The sequence below is a fragment of the Mastigoproctus giganteus genome, chromosome 2 (genome assembly GCF_048544385.1).
Source record: "Mastigoproctus giganteus isolate SK-2022 chromosome 2, ASM4854438v1, whole genome shotgun sequence".
Classification (NCBI taxonomy): Eukaryota; Metazoa; Arthropoda; class Arachnida; order Uropygi; family Thelyphonidae; genus Mastigoproctus; species Mastigoproctus giganteus.
The window spans coordinates 213,949,595-213,967,667 of NC_143576.1; the positions used below are offsets into that span (position 1 = coordinate 213,949,595).

General features: G+C 37.8%; 2 protein-coding genes across 2 annotated transcripts in view; both read left to right on the top strand.

Annotated features, from left to right (window-relative positions):
* The first annotated feature begins 730 nt into the window (after positions 1 to 730).
* LOC150090069 (uncharacterized) lies at positions 731 to 16,782 on the top strand. Its single transcript, XM_090389742.1, has 6 exons — positions 731 to 2,937; positions 9,869 to 10,111; positions 11,875 to 12,072; positions 15,584 to 15,931; positions 16,169 to 16,369; positions 16,469 to 16,782. Exons 1-6 carry the CDS (start codon positions 996 to 998, stop codon positions 16,660 to 16,662), a joined length of 3,126 nt encoding a protein of 1,041 aa, XP_090245868.1. The 5' UTR covers positions 731 to 995; the 3' UTR covers positions 16,663 to 16,782.
* A 618-nt stretch (positions 16,783 to 17,400) lies between these two features.
* LOC150090070 (ninjurin-2-like) overlaps positions 17,401 to 18,073 on the top strand; it is an 84,602-nt gene continuing 83,929 nt past the window's right edge. Inside the window, exon 1 of the mRNA XM_090389743.1 lies at positions 17,401 to 17,502. Within this exon, the coding sequence (XP_090245869.1) occupies positions 17,404 to 17,502 (99 nt within the window). The 5' untranslated portion in view covers positions 17,401 to 17,403. The remainder of the gene's footprint in view (positions 17,503 to 18,073) is intronic.

The window sequence follows — 18,073 nt, forward strand, 5'->3', positions numbered from 1 at the left end:
GGACAGGCTCATAAGGTCTATTCTGAAATATTTAGGTTTTTCATCAATTAAAGCCAACCAACCATGGAATAAAATAACGTTCACATTTTACAGTGACCACGAGTTGATTTTACTGTACATGTGTGGTGGAAGCACTATATACGAGTGGATATTGACAGTCGCGATTGCAGATTGCAGATTGTCCATTATACAGGTAATATAAATCAAGGAATAATGAGATCCTTAGTTCATTTTTATGGTGAGAGAGGTAGAAACAGCAAATCGTTCTAAACACATGTGGCTATAAAATGTTTTTATATAAAAAAATAATAAATAAAATGCGTAGAACATTTAATCAGCAGAACGGATATGAATGATTCAGAATTCCGCAATGTCACTGCTACCTTACGATGGAGATAAGGCCAAAATAATGACACAATATAACTCTAATCTCCCATTTCAACCAATATTTACTAACTTTCTGAGAACATCACAGGCAATCCCTTCACATCTCACCCCCTAATTATTTCATGCACAGCTTCCGCTCTCTGACCGAAACCTCTTAGAAAATATCTCATTATGTGGCTTCCTGCTGTCTACAACACACCACTACCCGGGTAAATACGTCACTGGAGACAAATAAAGACACCATTTTATCCCCTGCTTGCCCAGGAAAGTGAAGTATCACATTACACATTTAAAGTAAACGTGTCTTACATCTGTCAGCATGATGATGAAGAAGACGCGCGTGCCAGATACAGCAAGCCGATAAAGTCTGCAAACAGACCCGTATAGTCAGTAGGGAGTGATAATGTTTTGCCAGCCGTGAACGAACGATGTATACAGAAAGGGTATTTTGGAGTATCCTCAATCAATTCCCTATTTGTGTTTCAGTCAGTCTGAGAAAAGTTGCTTATGTGTGAGGAAGCCGCTTGGAAGTTCTTGAAAATTTCCATCTGGTATATGTCTTCTACCAGCTTTGAACATTGTTGCCAACTCGCTAGTGAATTTTTACGATGATTCGAAAATTAAGAATTTATTTCCTTGTGAATTTTGTGATTTGTCTTGACGTGAATGTTTCACAGTCTTTAACACTTGACGATCACTGTAAATGTGGGATGTTCATGTCGGAACTGCATTCAGTTGTGGTGAAATCCAGTTGTGGGTCTGATCATGTAATTGACGCACTATCGAAATGTGTGGCGAAGCAGTACGAAGTGAAGAAGTTGATGGATTATTCGTTTCATCTTGAAAAGCGGTTAAAGGATATTGAGAATAAAATGAAGCACCTAACATCAATCAATAGAGTGGAGAATTCCAAACAGTTGTGGCCACGAGACGAAGGGAATGAAGTTTCAACCCAAAACGAGAACTACGACCTAAAACGTAATGTGTCTTCTCTTATGGAGAAAGTTTCTGAAGAAGAAGTGATGATTAGCGCTCTGAACTCTGAAGTCGAAGTACTGCATATGAAAAACGATGAGCTGAACAGAGAACTAGAGGTAGAAAAAAGAGTTAGGAGATCACTAGAGTTTAAAATGGTAACTATGGAAGAAGGACTCAACGAAACCAAATCTTGGGTACCAGTAATGGAAGAAGTGACAGAAAAAGTACATCAGTTGGAAGGAAACATGACGAAAGATGGAGACAAGGTTAAAACACTAACAAAAGAATTGGGAACAATTCAGGTGAAGTTTGCAGAATTTGATTCACTGAACGCGACTCAGCTCGAAACTCAGATGAAGACAATGGAATACCAAATAGACCTTGTGACTGAAAAAGAGTCGAAAATATCTGAAAAACTAAAAAACATCGAAAATGCAACTACTGTTTTGTCCGAAGTTGTTGACAATGGACTTTCTGGAAAGATTCAACAGCTAGAAAACACTTTACAACTGAATGATGACATTGTATCAGTTTTAGCCGTTCAAGTACAAGCTTTAAATTCTACTCTGGAAGAAACAGTGGCTGATGTGATAGCCGTTGTAGAAGAATTGAGAAATGATGAAATTGAAGTGAACAAAAGTCTCTCTGCAGTTTACGAACAGCTCGTTAGCCTCAATATAACGTGGGCCAATAATTCAGTTGCTGTTGAAAATGCCTTAGCAGCACTCATAACGGATGATGTCCAGATGCAAGAACAAGTAGAGGAAATGACCAGAGACCTTGGAGATTTAGCACGTTTTGTAGTCTACATCCAGGAAGGAAAGAATACCAGCGAAATCCTTCTCAACAACATCAGCGTTATAGTTGATGACTGGATGCAGGTCAAAAATACGGTTGAAGAAATTGAGTCTACCTTGAACAGCACAGTAACAACTGTTGATCTAGAGATTTTAACTAAGAAGATGGAGGCCTTTGGTAATAACACAATGAGTTCTCTTTTAACAAATTTCTACCAAAACGTGTCGAAATCACTGAATTTCCAGGTGGAAGAAATGGATTTCCTCAAGGAGAGCATCGAAGGCGTATATTTCAACATAAGCAGTGGGCAGCAAGAAGCCAATGACCTGAAAAGCTCAATGAGTAAACTCAAAGACCACGTAAAACATATAAAAGAGGAACTATCGCGGAATAAAACAGAAGAATTAAAAGAGTTAACCTCCCTGAAGACAAATGTAGAGAATCTGCTGGATACTGTGTACACACTGCAGACTGATGTGGCAGCCATTGAAAGCTTACGAGAAGATGTAGAAGGCGTACGGGCGAAAGAAATCGAGAAAAACGAATTGCTTAACAGTATACGCACCACTGTTGATAGTTTCGTTGCTCGTATGAATGCAATGAATCACTCTCTAACTGAAGAAATTGAGTCCAGCAAGCAACAACTTCAAGAACTAAAAAAGTCCCAGGAAGACATATTAAAGTATTCTCCCGTAACGGTCTCCCCTATAGGGAGTACAGAGAAACTGTCAAATCTGTCGAAGATGAACGAGGTTGAAGATGACGTCGAAGAAGGTAAGTAATTTACGTATTTATATTATCAAGTAGCTTGAATATCAGTGCGATCTCGATGAAATGCATTGTGGTAATTTCAATTATTTACTAAACGACGCCATATTAAAAGAAAAGTCAACATAGAAGTTGAAGTTCAATTTTCTATGAACACCACTGACATTCACCCAAAATTATTCTGTTTAAAAATGTTTGTTCAGATTTTTTTTATATACCAATACATTCTATTTGAACTGGCATATGTACAATATGCCAAAATATGTAAAATTTGATTACACTTCACAATATCTTATCGTCTAATAGTCCACTGCATTGTGGGAATATCCCTGTAAAAATAACCTTTTTTTGCAGAATCCTCTAAGTTGTCTCTCACAGACCACTGCAGTTTGGTAGTATTATGTCAAATCAATCAAGATGATTAGCATCATTTTGATTGATTTGACGTCTATTTTAGCATCCTAGAAGAAGCTTAAATAATCAGTGAAGATCACAGTTTTGTGCACTGGATTTATGAAGCAAAATCTAGAGTATCAGGTGTGTTGTTCTCGGAATCTGCCTCCTGTATGCTTTTTGTTTGATTAATTTCTTCTTGTCAATCTCCAGCGTGTTGATAAATTCCATCGTGTTCGCTGGAAACATGCACTTTAGGTAACATAGTTTATTCAAACTGTACCTTAGTAGAGGTAGCTGATTGATTTGGTTTCTGTACCAAACTCGTGAACCAGTAACTAGATCATTTAGGTTTGGCATATCAAGGCATACGAGTAAATCTGCCATTTATTCAAGCGTGAGGATACATATATATATATATATATATATATACCCTCCTACCCAGCAGCAGCAAATGATAGCTATTATTCGCTGCTGCTGGGTAAGTGGGTGTTCGTATACCCGATCTAGAGATATTGTAGGAGTTTTCGGACCCTTTAAGGAGAAAAAAAACATTTAGTTGAATTTATGGGGCTAAGAACTGAATTAGACACCAACTAGTCATACAAAAGTAGTAATACAACTTTGAGTTGGTGGTGGTTTAACAAAATACGGTTGATGATAAATATTAATTGTCAAATTAATGTTTTATAATATTTGACAAGCGAGCTCCAGCCAAATTTTACCATATGTTTTATTTTTCGGGTACGGTTAAATATTGCTTGAGGAAGAATCCCTTGATCTGTATAATCCTAAACCTGTCTGGATCTTTACCCTTTTCAAGGAAAATTAGATCACCCCAACTCCTCGTTCCTGTTGTTTCTGGAATTTCCAAGATACGTTATGCTAGAAATACCGTAAATATTTTTCAGCTCTAAGGTGAAATCGTTAACGTGGCTGATTAGTGTACAGCCACTTCTGATTAACAATTTTGGCCTGTGAGAACTCGAAATTCCATTTAAATAATGAAATAAGCATGTTTATAACTTAACTTTTGGAGATCACCATAGATTAAATCTGAAAAATCCTATATATGAATGCAGGGCGTTCGTGTATCGAATTGAACAGGGGCTCACCGTTTGTCAATGCCTCATCAAGAATTTTTTTTTTGTTCCAGATCTCAAAGGGTAGTACTTCCTCTGGAATTGCATTGTGCAACAGAATTTCAATGGTCCCCAAATTAAGGGCTAACAGACCGTCACATTCACCAAAAAATATAAAATAATATGAATATGCAGTAAGAGAGTAAGAATAAAAAATTTAATCTTGTTTTGCTCAGGTTTCGTAATTACACTTCAGGAAGTCAAACAGACGTAGCAAAGCAATGATCATTGTGAATAAAAGAGTAATTCTCACAGAGCAGTTGTATTCTAAAGTGTAGTCGGGTTTGATGGAGTGTAGAAAGTTCATTGACGTTTAAATCTGACTCTAGTAATTGCGGGATCCCGCGCAAAGTAATTGTACTGGGTCGGCGATTAGGATTCAAATATCCTTTTTTTAAACCAAAATAAATAAAAATAGTAGAATATTTTTATTTATAAAAAATATTCTAATAAAACATTCAAAGCCTTAAACGGAATCAGACAACATGCGAGGTTATCTCATTCCGGTGTTTAAGGCTTTGAATGGATTGAGCAAGCTCAATGAAGGAGCATAAATTCATATTGAGGAAGGATGGTTGCAGAATAGACGTGCAGAAGTTTACTCTCAGCCAGCGGGTGGTTGAGTGTTGGAACAAGCTTCCATCTGTTGTGTTTGAATAAAATCAGGAAAAAAAATCTACAAACTATCAGATGGGATGGACAGGTGATGTGGAAAGATTGTTTTTTTCACTGATGCTGCATAAGCTTACTTTCTTGCATAATTTGCCGCTATTAGTACTAATACTATTTTAACATATTAATATCCCCCAAAAATTAAATGTGTCTTTCAGTAATCTTACGAACTGTGTTAGTAAGATTACTGATTCATTCGATGGTGGCAAAATTATTTTAGTTACAAATCCCATATCACCTATCCATGTTGAATTTATTCAGATTACCACTTCACAAGAACAGATGGAAGTTTGTCAATCAAACCAGTTGGCTGAAGGCAAACCTCCGTACATCTATCCTGTAAACACCTTTCTTCAATTTGAATTTATGCACCCTCATGTGCGTAGTCTGAGCAAGAGGAAGAAATGAACTTCCTACAATCCAAAAGAGTAAGCTACTCTTTTGGATTGTAGGAAGTTTTCTTTTAGCCAACGAGTCGTTGATTGCTGGAACAAATTGCCGTCGCAGGCAGTTGAGGCTGACAGTTTGAATAAATTCGAAGGTCAACTGGACAGTTATTATCTAAATGAGGAGTGAAGCATATAATTTGTATATTCTTATCTACTGTTTTTTTTTTTTTTTTTTTCAGTGCAGCAAAAACCTGTGGCTTCCTTACACTATATGATGAATACTATTACTATTACTACTCATTCCATTCAAGGCCTTAAAGCATCCCAATCGGATCACCTCACAGGTGCCTAGTCTCTAGATACTGCAATTTATAAAACCGAAGCCCTTCTTGGTGAGACCACCCCCTTTTGTTCCCTTCACCAATCTCGTTGCCCTTCTCTGCACCCGTCCAGCAGATCTACATTCTTCCTGAGATGAGACCTCCAGACCTGCAGGCAGTACTGAAGATGCGGCCTAACCATTGCCTTGTACAATGGGATAATCATTCCTTATCCTGCTAACAAAGTTCTGTATATCATTAAAAAATTCACGAGCTATCCTGGGAGCCTATCTGCATTGCTCAGAGAACTTCATGTCTGACATCCATTCAACTTCCCCGAGTGTAGTACCACACAGTTGGTACGTTAATATCGGATTACTGATACCCATATGCAGTCCCTTACATTTGTCAGTGTTAAACTTCAACTGCCATTTCTCAGCTCATCTGCCTAATTTTCGTGCGAATGATATCAGCAATTTAATTGGCAATCAAACTGTCAATCAGCCGGATGTCTCACTAAAATTAACAGAATCTGCATGACAAAGTTTTATTTTTAAAAATCTTACTGAACTAATGTTTTTATTTCAAACGCCTTTTTTTATTATTTTTTTCAAATATTTCACTATCTCACGTAAATAAATTTTTTCTACTTATTCAGGTCAGATTAAATGACCTTTTTGTAGCGAAATTTCAAAACAGAATCCTTCTTTCTGCGAAATGTAATCTAACCCAGCTATTAGCACAACTTGAAACAATAAACCTAATAGAGCCGAAATTTCTGGAAAAATAATCATTTTTTCTATATGTGGTTCTCATTATTTGGAATACTGAGAAACATGCGGAAAAAATACGGTTCTTTTTTCATAAATCCAAAAGGCTAACTGAATCTAAGATAAGCTTGTTCTGTAAGTGGATATTTCTCAATGTTTAAGATCAGATGTTTGTCTGCGATGACCGCGATTTCAATAGAATGTCTGTTCTTCGTTTATTTCTATTTTTAAAACAAGCGGACTCTTGTTACAAAACACTGGATATCTCTGAGTGTCAACTAAATCATCGTCTTGAAAAGGATTTCATATGATAGCTGCTTAACACTGTAAAGAAGAAGTCAGATTTTTTTAAAAATAAAGCTTCTAGATTTTTTATCAAAGCATGTGACTTACAAGTCAGCTAAAATAATTTTCTTATTGAAGTTCAAAATAGGAGTGGATGTGAAAGAGCATTTTATTCTGCAAATGTTTAAAACTTAAAAACTTGCAAACTACTGAAAAAGCATTACTTATCTGAAATGAATTCCAGAATAGTGCATAAAATAAAATGATAAAATGACAAAGCACCAGACTTTAAGAGATAAACCATGCTTTTCGAAGCTACCCTCTTTTTAATATAATTGAGTTTTAGCGGGATTCAGCTCAAGATTTCAATATGTGTAGTGTTCATAATCTGGTAATTTTGTCTAGCTTATATAGATCATAGAAGCTTTGATTCATAATTGTCATAATTGATTCATAATTGTCAACTATAAAAATTGTCATAATTGTCAACTATAAGAGTAGAACCTCACTGGCTATAATGCGAAAAATGCAGACCTGCAAAGCCCTTGCAGATAACACAGTGGTTATTATCACCATCTTCCTCACGTCAGGTGAAATAGACTTGGGTTCGAATCCCTTCAACGACGCGAGTAACTTTTATGGGCATTATTCACATCGTGGTTGAGTTAGTCGGTTTCAAGTGATATTACAATTAAAAACATATTTTTAACAAAACCGCTGATCTTGCGTCTGTGGGTTTGCGGTAGACTACCATGCCTGTGGTCTTGTCAGGGTTGTGGTAAAATCTTGCTTCAAAGTTCTGTAGAGTACTGCTCTTGTTGATTTCTATTTTAAATTTGATATCCTGATGTTGGTTGTTCATATTGGGGAACAGGTCTTCCAACCTCTTCAAGACATGTTCACAGATCAATAAAATATTATAAATGAATCTGTCTGACCAATAGCTTGGAAGAGGGAGAATAGAAAAGCTGGCAACTGTAGAAGTTCTCTATTTTGGAAACTAAAATCTCTGAAAGGATAGAAAAGTGTGGGTTGCTCATGCTGAGGCCTCTGATTTATTTGTAGTATTCATCCGGAAAGGTGAAGGCCAACAGAAACCCAACAAAAAGTCTATTGAATCAATAATATCTTCTACGGATAGAGAGAATATCCTATATGTATTTTGTTCCTATCAGGCTGTGTAGACAGTTTTAGCTTCTTGGAGCGGGACGTTACTGAACATGGCTTCAGTATCGAAGCAAATTAGAATGTCACTGTTTTTTCTCTATTATTGAATACTATAAATTCTGTTCAGGTCATTGGAATTCTTTAAAGTATTTGGATTACTGGGAAATATACTGGAAAATTGGAGACCAACCACTTGGCTGTTGCTGATCCAGGTGATCTTCACCGCTTAAATTGGGTCTCATAAAAAAAGTTATCTTTGCGAATCTTGACATTGACGAATACAATGGGGAGGGAAGCTTCGGAGTTGTTGGCAATAACTAACTATAAGTACGCCTCTGATACTAAATAACCTGACCAAAAAAAAAGGTAAACTGCAGCCATTATCAACCCACTGTAGGATGCAAGCCTCCTCAGCAATTCATGCTGAGGGAAATGGACCATAACCTGCCACGCTGGTCCAGTGCGGGTTGGCAGATCGACCGTATTTAGCAGTCAGTGGCTTGAACTCCCGTCTACTCAAAGAGCGTGTGCTATTGCACTCCCGCTTCTGACCACTCGGCCACGGAGACTATACCCTTCTTTTATGATCATGATGTGATCATGAGGAGGAGCAGTGGCTTGGAGGAAAGACAAGAAATTCGAGAGTAACTTGACTTCATTTGTTATTAAAATGCTCAGAGAGTTTCTAGTACATATCTGATGGAAGTTTGTCAAAATGCATCAGAGATTTTGTAAAAAAATTAATACTTTGGAAAAATTTTTCTTTTGGAAAGTTTTCTTTGGCTCACTCGCTCTGTCTATTCATAGATTGCACTCTATCTATCAGGTTTTCAAGTACTCGTTTCTTCAAGTACCTTCAAGTACCTTCACGTACTCGTTTCTTCTCCTGTGTGTTTTAATGATCTCCTATAGGAACCATCCAATCCATAATTCTTCCAGTGACAGTATTCTTCTTTCCAGTTTGACGAACTCTGTTTTGCACAAACAATCAATTATTCCAATATCTAATATCTATCACTAGTTCCTTACATGCGAGTTATTCCCTGATAGAAATGGTGGGGGAGGGGGTAATAACTTAGTTAACTTAGATAATATAAGCAGTGATACACTAAAAGTTACGCATTTATTTATGAATTCCGAATATGGCGTTAGTTTTTATATGGCATCAATGATTTTTCTAGAAATTAAATAAATGTAAATATACAATAATTCTTTATCTGATTTATTTATGAACAATATTTTAACTTCTGTTCAGAACAGAGAATTAATATTTGCTTCAAATAGCAGAGCAACAAGCTTTAAATCACAAATTTAAAATCAGAAATCCTCTTCGAGTTAATCAAAAATATTTTCTTAAAAATGCACGTCTTTGTCTCTTGTTGTTAATCATCCCGAATCCAGATATCCAAGATCCAGATATTAAACAATTTATACGTGCTTTTCCATTTGCTGAATTTCTGGTAAGCACGAATTTTAATAGCAAATTACTCTTTAGTTAAAAGATCTCTTGTTACATCTCCAAGTTCCAAATGTCACGCTTTAATCTGTGTCTGAGGAAAAGAAATTACTCACGGTGTTTAATTTATTCAACCATTTTAATTCAACCGCAAATGCCTAAATCAGGTAATGTACATAGGATTAATCTATGTCTACATTGGATTAATCTTCTCGCACATCTCTGTATTCTTTACAGCAGGCAAGTGTTGGGGCGAAATTTCAATTTATTATTAGTCTTTGTTACAAATAATAATAATAAATTATCTTTCTGTTTCTTTCCTCCAAATACCCTCCATCCCAAGGCATGTCCTGTTCAACGGTGAAGATGAAAGCACACCAAAATGTGATAGTTTCGTACCATGGAAGGCCAGTAGACCTCAACAATCTACCTGCGACTATTCCTTCAGGGGATGAACTAGTGTTCCGCTGCGTACATATAGGAAAGTTTCTGTTAGAAGGCAATTCCAGGATAACCTGCATCAATGGAAAATGGAGTGGCAGTTCCCCTATATGCCAACCCCTTCAGGATGAGGCAAAAATTAAAGGTATATTTATTATCTATTTACACTTACCAAGAGAGTAAACAGCCAATCTGCCCACTGATTCGGTTGCATTTTTTTCTAAAGAAATTTTAACTACTTGCGTCTCACTTTACTTGTTTCTTCTTATTTTTTTCTTTTTTGTTGTTGTTGTTTTACCATCTGCACGAGAATTTTGCACATTCATCCATTTCTTAAGAAAAGAAGCTCATTTCTCATTTCTAGTTACCACCCCATAAAAATTCTAAAGTAATGCATAAATCCATTAACCATCCTCTATGATAAATGGTTGACAATATGAACTCCATCAAAATCGATCCACAAGAAATCTTCTCTACTGCAGCATCCAGTTATCTTCAATTGCATGTGTTAAGTTAGCAGAATCTCAAACTGATTCCACCGCAGAATGAAAAGTTTATAAATACTCGTATCCTTTTTACTACGATTTTTTTTTATTAGCAATATAGAATTGAAATAAACAGTTAACTCAAAGGGAATATACACTGAGTGATCATTGAATTATGACCACCTACCACAGTTCGTACCGATAACAGCCGCTATCCGCCTAGACATTGACTCCACTAGATGTCTCAAGACGTCTGTAGGGATCTGAAGCCATGCTGCCTGCAAGGCTTTACAGTGTCGGAATAGATTACGGTTGCGCGTGTCCATACGCCTTACTTCCCGTTCCAAAACATTCCACAGGTGTTCCACAGGTTCAATTGGGTTGAGGCCAGACGAATTTGGAGGCCAATCAAGACAGGTGATTCAGCGAATCACTTGTTTTCGTTTCTATCCGAGAAAGAATGAAATATGGCAAAATGCACATGGTCTCCTAAAAGCTGCCTGTAGACCTTATTAGTCAAACATTGGTCCTTACGCACCAGAAGTTTTGCCCAACATTAAGTCAAACATTGGTCCATACGCAGCAGAACATGCCCAACATTAAGCAACCACCGGCACCATTATTTTAGCCAGCTAGTTATAAATTACTGGAATAAGTTACCTACATGGGTGGCAGAGGCTGATAGTTTGGGAAAATTCAAAGGTCAGTTGGATAGTTATTTACGGGAGGAGGAAATTCGAGTGGTTGATCGAATCCCTTGTCAACAAGAACTTTCGTGAGCTTTTTTCACTCCTGGACTGTGTTGGGCGTTAATTTTTCAAAACAGAAAAACCGACCATAGAAAATACATACTGACACCTCATGGCTTTAGTTCCCCTGCACTTATTCTAAATAACTAAGTCTAGTTCATCCCGTGATTTGCTGGGTGGTAAGTTTTTTCTCCAAATGCTCACTGAAAGCGATGACAGATGTGTTTCTTTGCCTTCAAACGTCTCAGCTGGTACTGGAGTACCTGAAATTGTGTTCCTGGACTTCCTCTTACCTTGTATACCAATAACCTTCGTTCATGGACTGACAAAACCCTACCACGGTTTTAGTAATAATTCACATTTACGTTGATGATTCCTGTTTCAGTTTCTTTTAAATGTATATTTGTTGGTATCATCTGATTAGGATTAAATCCAATTTTGCAAATGATTCTGTTACATTTTAATTGACATTTAATAACTGCAGTAAGTGAGATTATTAAAAACCAGAAGTAGAACTATAATCTATAAGCATATCAGTGATAATTAATTAATAGTAAAATACACATCTTTCAGTTTTGATATGAAAAAGCTGCGTGTTGAAAGACAATTGTTATGCGAAGTTTGTAAAAAGCTCACGAGAAAGTAACCTAATCTTAAAACTTTATTCGTTTCAGATTATCTAAATTTCAAAACTCAGCCATGCCCATTCCCTCAAGGGCAGTTCCCTCATCCAGAAGACTGCACCAAATTTTATAATTGTTGGGAAAGTAAACCTTACATTCAGGCATGTCCAAACAGTTTACATTTTAATCCCACTACCAGAGAGTGTGATCTCCCTTCGGTTGTTGATTGTCAACCTTCTTTTATTGGAGGTAAGAACCGTAATTTTCAGCATTTTTTATTTCCTCTATTGCAATTATATTATATTTTTTAAAAATATCAATCAAAATTATATTACAAAAAATAGTTTATTAAATAGAACAGTACACTGCCCTACCATTAACATTTGGACACCCATTCATGGATGGGAAACAGGTTCCATGCATACAACACGTCACAGAACCTGCTATAAATATGCACACTGGGCTTCGAACAGACAATTGCAAAAGTGGGCATGCAAGATGACGCGTTCAACAGAATTGCCTCAACAGTTCAACAGAATTGATCACCTCAACAAATTCTTGCCGCCGATTAACATGGTGTAGCATGGTGTAACGAGGACTGTAGAGCAGTGGAAAACAGTTCTATGGACAGACGAGTCGAGGTTCGCACTCTACCAGTCTGATGGCCGTTGCTGTGTGTGGCGAATTCCAGGGGAACAGTTCCTTCCTGATTGTATCCTCCCTACAATAAAGTTTGGTGGAGGCAGTGTCATGGTATGGGGTTCCTTTCATGGGCCCATTAGTCGTTATCGACAAAACCATGAATGCTGTGCAATACCAGGACAACCTGGACAATTATGCAACTCCACCATTATGGCAATACTTCGGGGAAGGCACTTGTATCAGCAAGACAACGCGTCATGAAATTCTGTTCGAGTCATAACAGAGTGGTTTTACGACATGGGTGTGGAAATGTTGGATTGGCCAGCCCAGAGTGCTGATCTGAACCCTATAGAGCATCTTTGGGATGTATTGCATCGTCAGGTACGTGCACGTGGAGATCGCCCAAAGAGCAATGCCGAACTGATGGCTGCGTTAAAGGCCGAGTGGAGGAACATATCGGGGATAAACAGAAAAGTAGCAGAAAAGATCTTACACCTGGGTAGCAACAACACCAAAATAACTTATATTTTAGGAACAGTTGAGTCAAAAATACTGGAAAGAGTGTGTCAAAGAGAGAGAAAGAGAGATTTGAGGTTAAGATCCAAGTAATGTTAAGCAGTCCGTTAAGTGTAACAGGAGGTAAGGAGAGGCAATGTCTTTCCATGATTCATCGAAGACTTGCTTGTAGTGAGAGGGAGGACAAAATCCTACTTTATAAGGCAATGGTGCGACTCAATTTGGAATATTGTGTCCAAGTATGGAGACTGCACCTAAAAAGAGATATCGAGTTCTTCTTGAAAGGATCAAAAGACGGGCGACATGCTTGGCGAAGTCAAAAGAGGGCCTATATGTGCAAAGACTTCGAATATGTAGGTTACAGGACTTGCCAATTTTATAAGAGGAACATTGAAAGGTCAACTGGATTAGGACCTACGCAAGAAATTGAACATGTAAGTTTTTTGTTTATTTGGTAAAGCAGCAAAAGGTCGGGACATATTTGCACCGTATGACTAACGATATACAAATTGGTTATAGTTAAAGTTATTTCTAGATATTCCTGTATTTATATTTCTATCTTTCTTTAGAAGTAGTGATAGAAAGATAATTTTTTTTTGTTTGATGTCTTGAAATCTTCATCGCAACCACACAATTTATTTACTTTTTTCATTGCAGCACTGAATGAAGTGAAGTGTCACAAGGATAAAGTGGAATACAGATCGGTGATTCGGTTTCTCTTTCTGCAAGGGAAAAACCCAAAACAATCCACGAAGAAATAGTCGCTGTTCATGGAGAAAATTGCCCAGTTTGCAGTGTTGTTGTTGTACATTGATATAAACAATTCAAATGTGGAAGAACTCAGTGCACGATGAAGAAATCCCAGAATGCCCAGCAACTGCTGTAACAGAAGAGTTTGCAAAAACTGAGGCATTCAATCTGGAAGATCACTGTATTAGCGTAAAAGAACTAGCTGCAGAGTTCCAAATAAGTGTAGGGCCTGTGAAGGAAATCTATCAACAGTTGCATATGAGTAAAGTGTCTGCTAGATGGGTTCCCAGACTTCTGACCCTTACCAGAAGACGGAAAGAGCACAATGTGCACAAGAAACGACAGGCATTTTGTCGATGTGCTAGGAAAAGCAAGAGGAGTTTTATTCAAGGCTAGTCACCGTGGATGAAACTTGGATCTATCACTATGATCCTGAAACTAAACAAATGCCAAAACAATAGAAGCATGCAGAATCACCACCCCCAAAAAAGGTAAAGGTGCAACCAAGTGCTGTAAAGTTGATGCTTTCAGTTTTTTGGGATAAGCATGGTGTAATGCTAACAAATTACCTTCAAAAGGGCTGCACTGTGACGATGAAGTATTATTTCAACCTCCTTATAAAGCAACGTGCTGCTAAAAGAAAAAACACGGAGAAAGGTGTCAAAAGATGTGCGCCTGTTTCAAGACAATGCCCCTGCGCATTCCCCGCATGCTGCAGTAAGGTGTGCCCATAAATATGGGTTTGGAATATTGCTGCATCCTGCTTATTCTCCCCGATCTTGCACCCCTGAACTTGCGGGGTATATCTCTCTCTCATTTTTTTTTTTTTTTTCGGCTTCTTTCTTCTGTTTCCTGCCATCCGTTCTTTTACTCCCCCCCTCCTATTTTTCTCTTACAGAATGATTTCTTTTTTTTTTTTTTTTTTTTGTGGGGAGGTGGTTTTCGTCCACCCGCCACCCCACTCTTCTCTCTGGTGAGGCACTGGGCATGCCACACTGTCATCAGGGGCCGTCTTCCCTATTGGCCCCTTTCTTCTGTTTCCTACCCTCCAGTCTTCTGCCTTCCTCCCTTACTTTTCTCTTGCACAACGTTTTTTTTTTTTTTTTTTTTAGTTTATATATATATATATTTATATATATATATGTGTGTGCGTGTGTGTGTGTGTGTGTGTGTGTGTGTATATACATATATATATTTATATATGCACACACATACCCCACAGGTCTAAATCTAAAAACATCAAAATTACTGCCCGACCTATTTGGCCCTAGAACAAGTTATCAGCGAACAACCCTACGCTCTGTTAAAATTACAACCGTTGCTTAAGAAACAGCGATCATCTCATTCTCAAATGTGGTCCTAGCCACTGAAATCCCAGGAAAGTAGGTGGCAGGACCCGCCAGAGTACTCTAGCTACAGTGGTACACCCGGTCAGCCTCCCCGTGGCATGGTGTGGTAACGTCGGGTCCCACTAGGGGCTCGGCGGCTAATAGACCGGAGGAACAAAGGGCACAACACAATATACAGCACATGACCCCCACACACTTCAAATCTCTGGCCCCGATACAATGTACACCCGCGGAGATGGGAGAAATCCCAGGAGCCGTTAGACACTAACATACCTTATACCTTATACTCTCGGATTTCTTCCTTTTTCCCGTCGTGAAGTCTTTTCTTCGTGGAAAAAACACTGCTGCTGAGGATGAGGTGACTTCAGCTGCTGAAGAAATTATTAACTTATTGTTAAATCGTTATTGTTATTAAATTCTTTAACGTAATTAAAGCATTTATTCAGGACTCTTTTTTTAATTATTAATATGTTTTATAATAAGTTTTTTTTTCCCTGTTACAGCTCTTCATCAAAACATCCCTCCAGCCATTGACTTCGATCCGTCTCCTGATATTCCATATACTTTCCTAGGGGTCAGCGATGATGGAGCCCTGGTGGTTTATCCAGGCACTACATTCACTCTGCTATGCTTCTATCCTCGAGATGATGGTACCCCGGCGTGGACATTTAATAACAGCGGAACTCCACCCGCTATAAAAAAATTTAAAACATCGTGGCAACCAGAGCCACCTGGTGAGAAACTCTTCAGGTACCGAATTATCGTAACCTCTGCAACAGAAGAAGACAGCGGAAGCTACACGTGTTTAACACCCACCAAAGCGAAACACACAATCAGGGTCTCTGTAAAAGGTAAGAAAAGAATAGCAATAATTACAGGCAATTTTAAAATAGAATAGAATGCACCTGATGATGATGAGGTTAAATGAACTCAAAACGTTAACTTAGCCTTAACTTTAAGTTTAAATGTTAACTTACTGTTATTTATGTTACAGAGAGAATAATAATTGGATTATTGATCAGTATTAGTGACTGATCATAGACGCAGTTAGATTTAAACTCTACTAATAATTCTTTTATGTTCTTCAGCTGTCCATTGTCCGTCCATGTCCGCATCGGATGATGGCTCGGTGAAGTTGATCCTCCCAAAAGAAATTTCAACCAACATCGCGGTGTCCACGTTAGGCATATTTGCCTGTACCGATGAGGGCATAATAGAAGGATCCAATAACTCAACTTGTCTAGCATCCAGCCGGTGGTCACATGATTTCCCAACTTGCAAAATAAAAGGTGGTTATTTTTAAATCCTCAAATATTTGTATTTATCTACGCGTATGGAAAGGTTTAATCAAAAATGAAATAAATGTTTTTTTATGGTTTTTTTTGTAGGTTGTACAAGACCAGACATTACACATCGGGATAAATTGCTGTTATATCCGGAAAAAAGTTTGTACAAGTATAGTGAAACCATCAGATTTAAATGTTCAGGAAATCACTTAGTGAATGGGCCTGCCATGATTCGATGTATGAAGGATGGTACGTGGAGCAAACAACTATCAGATTATCCCCATTGTGTACGGTAGAGCTTGTTGATTTTTCACTCAAGATCTGTAAAAAGCATTCTTTAGGAAGAATCGTCTACCAGGCTATCAAAATAAGCGTTGTAAATAGAAACTTTGTTGCTAAACAACTTATGAACCTCGAGCAGGCCATGTTTGCTGTTAGGAATATAGTGGAACAAGGGTTTTTGAATAAATTGGATGCTGTTGGCTCTTTGCACGGTTTTATCAATTCTTTTAAGGAAACACACACAGGATATAATTTGTACCAAATGCTATAGCTTTCAGGTTAAAGCAAATATTTTAATTTAAATTTTCCTATGATTACAACAAGATTTCCAATGATCTACAACAGTTCTCCCTGGTTTTACATACACTATGCAAATAATAATAATAAATGCTTTCTATTAGGCACTTTTATTGATAGTTTGAGCTGTTTTAATTTATTAAAGGGTTGCACTGAGGGTTTATTTCAATTCTCCTTTTGCCACCTCAATACAAAGTTGCTTTCTTGACAAACCAGTGCAGGTGTTAGCGCATTAACAATTTATAAGCATCGAAAAATAAGAGCGTTTTATCCCGTTGACATTCTCTTTCAACCACGTGATTATTAACCACACCGCCACACCGTAACGCCAAGGAGAGAGAGGAGAACTCTAGTGAACACTCAAGCGCAGTTAACACGTCAATGGGCTGGCTGTTGACACCGAGTTGTACCAAGACGCTCCGTATGTTTCGTTGTCGACCATGTCAGAAGTGTATCCAATGGAAGAACGAGCCAAATCACCTTGGTTAGACGAGAGCTTCCATAGATACAAAGGATACTTGGTAAGGAACATGGGAGACAGGGACAGTAGATGTGCGGTAAGTTTTTATGTCTTTTCTTAGCTAGTAAATCTGACCATACACTTTTCACTGAATACGGTAGCTGTTTTTTCCAGAAATTGGACAGTTAGATATTGTGTTTATGCCGGTTTAGCTTCATATAAACAGATCGATATATCGGATGTTGCATGTTAAATCTCTCTCTCTCTCTCTCTCTCTCTCTCTCTCTCTCTCTCTCTCTCTCTCTCTCTCACGCTAGTTTCTAAATTTCACAGGCCCTCGATTGTAAACCGTAGATACCCAAATATGTTAAATTATTCATTGAAATCCAAATCGTCCATGATTTGTGATTAAGATTTGATGTTATGTATTTTATATTCAACTTTCTCTTTTCCTTTTGGGCACCTCTGAGCTCAGGGCCCAGGTGGAACTCCAGCACTTAACTTAAGACGTCAACAGAGATGCGAACAATAAAAATTGTTTATAACAAAACTGGGCGAAAAACCCAGTAAAACAAGTAAATTTATGGGAGAGGGAAAAAAACCTTACGGAGTGAAAAACGCCCATGCATGTTTTTTCCCCCTCATTGATGGGATTCGAAACCGGTCCT

Excerpts from the sequence above, each read along its gene's own strand:
- LOC150090069 (XM_090389742.1), top strand. The coding sequence starts at position 996 with ATGATTCGAAAATTAAGAATTTATTTCCTTGTGAATTTTGTGATTTGT. Across the intron at positions 10,112-11,874 it reads GGATGAGGCAAAAATTAAAG|ATTATCTAAATTTCAAAACT; the intron begins GTATATTTATTA and ends TATTCGTTTCAG. Across the intron at positions 16,370-16,468 it reads CCCAACTTGCAAAATAAAAG|GTTGTACAAGACCAGACATT; the intron begins GTGGTTATTTTT and ends TTTTTTTTGTAG.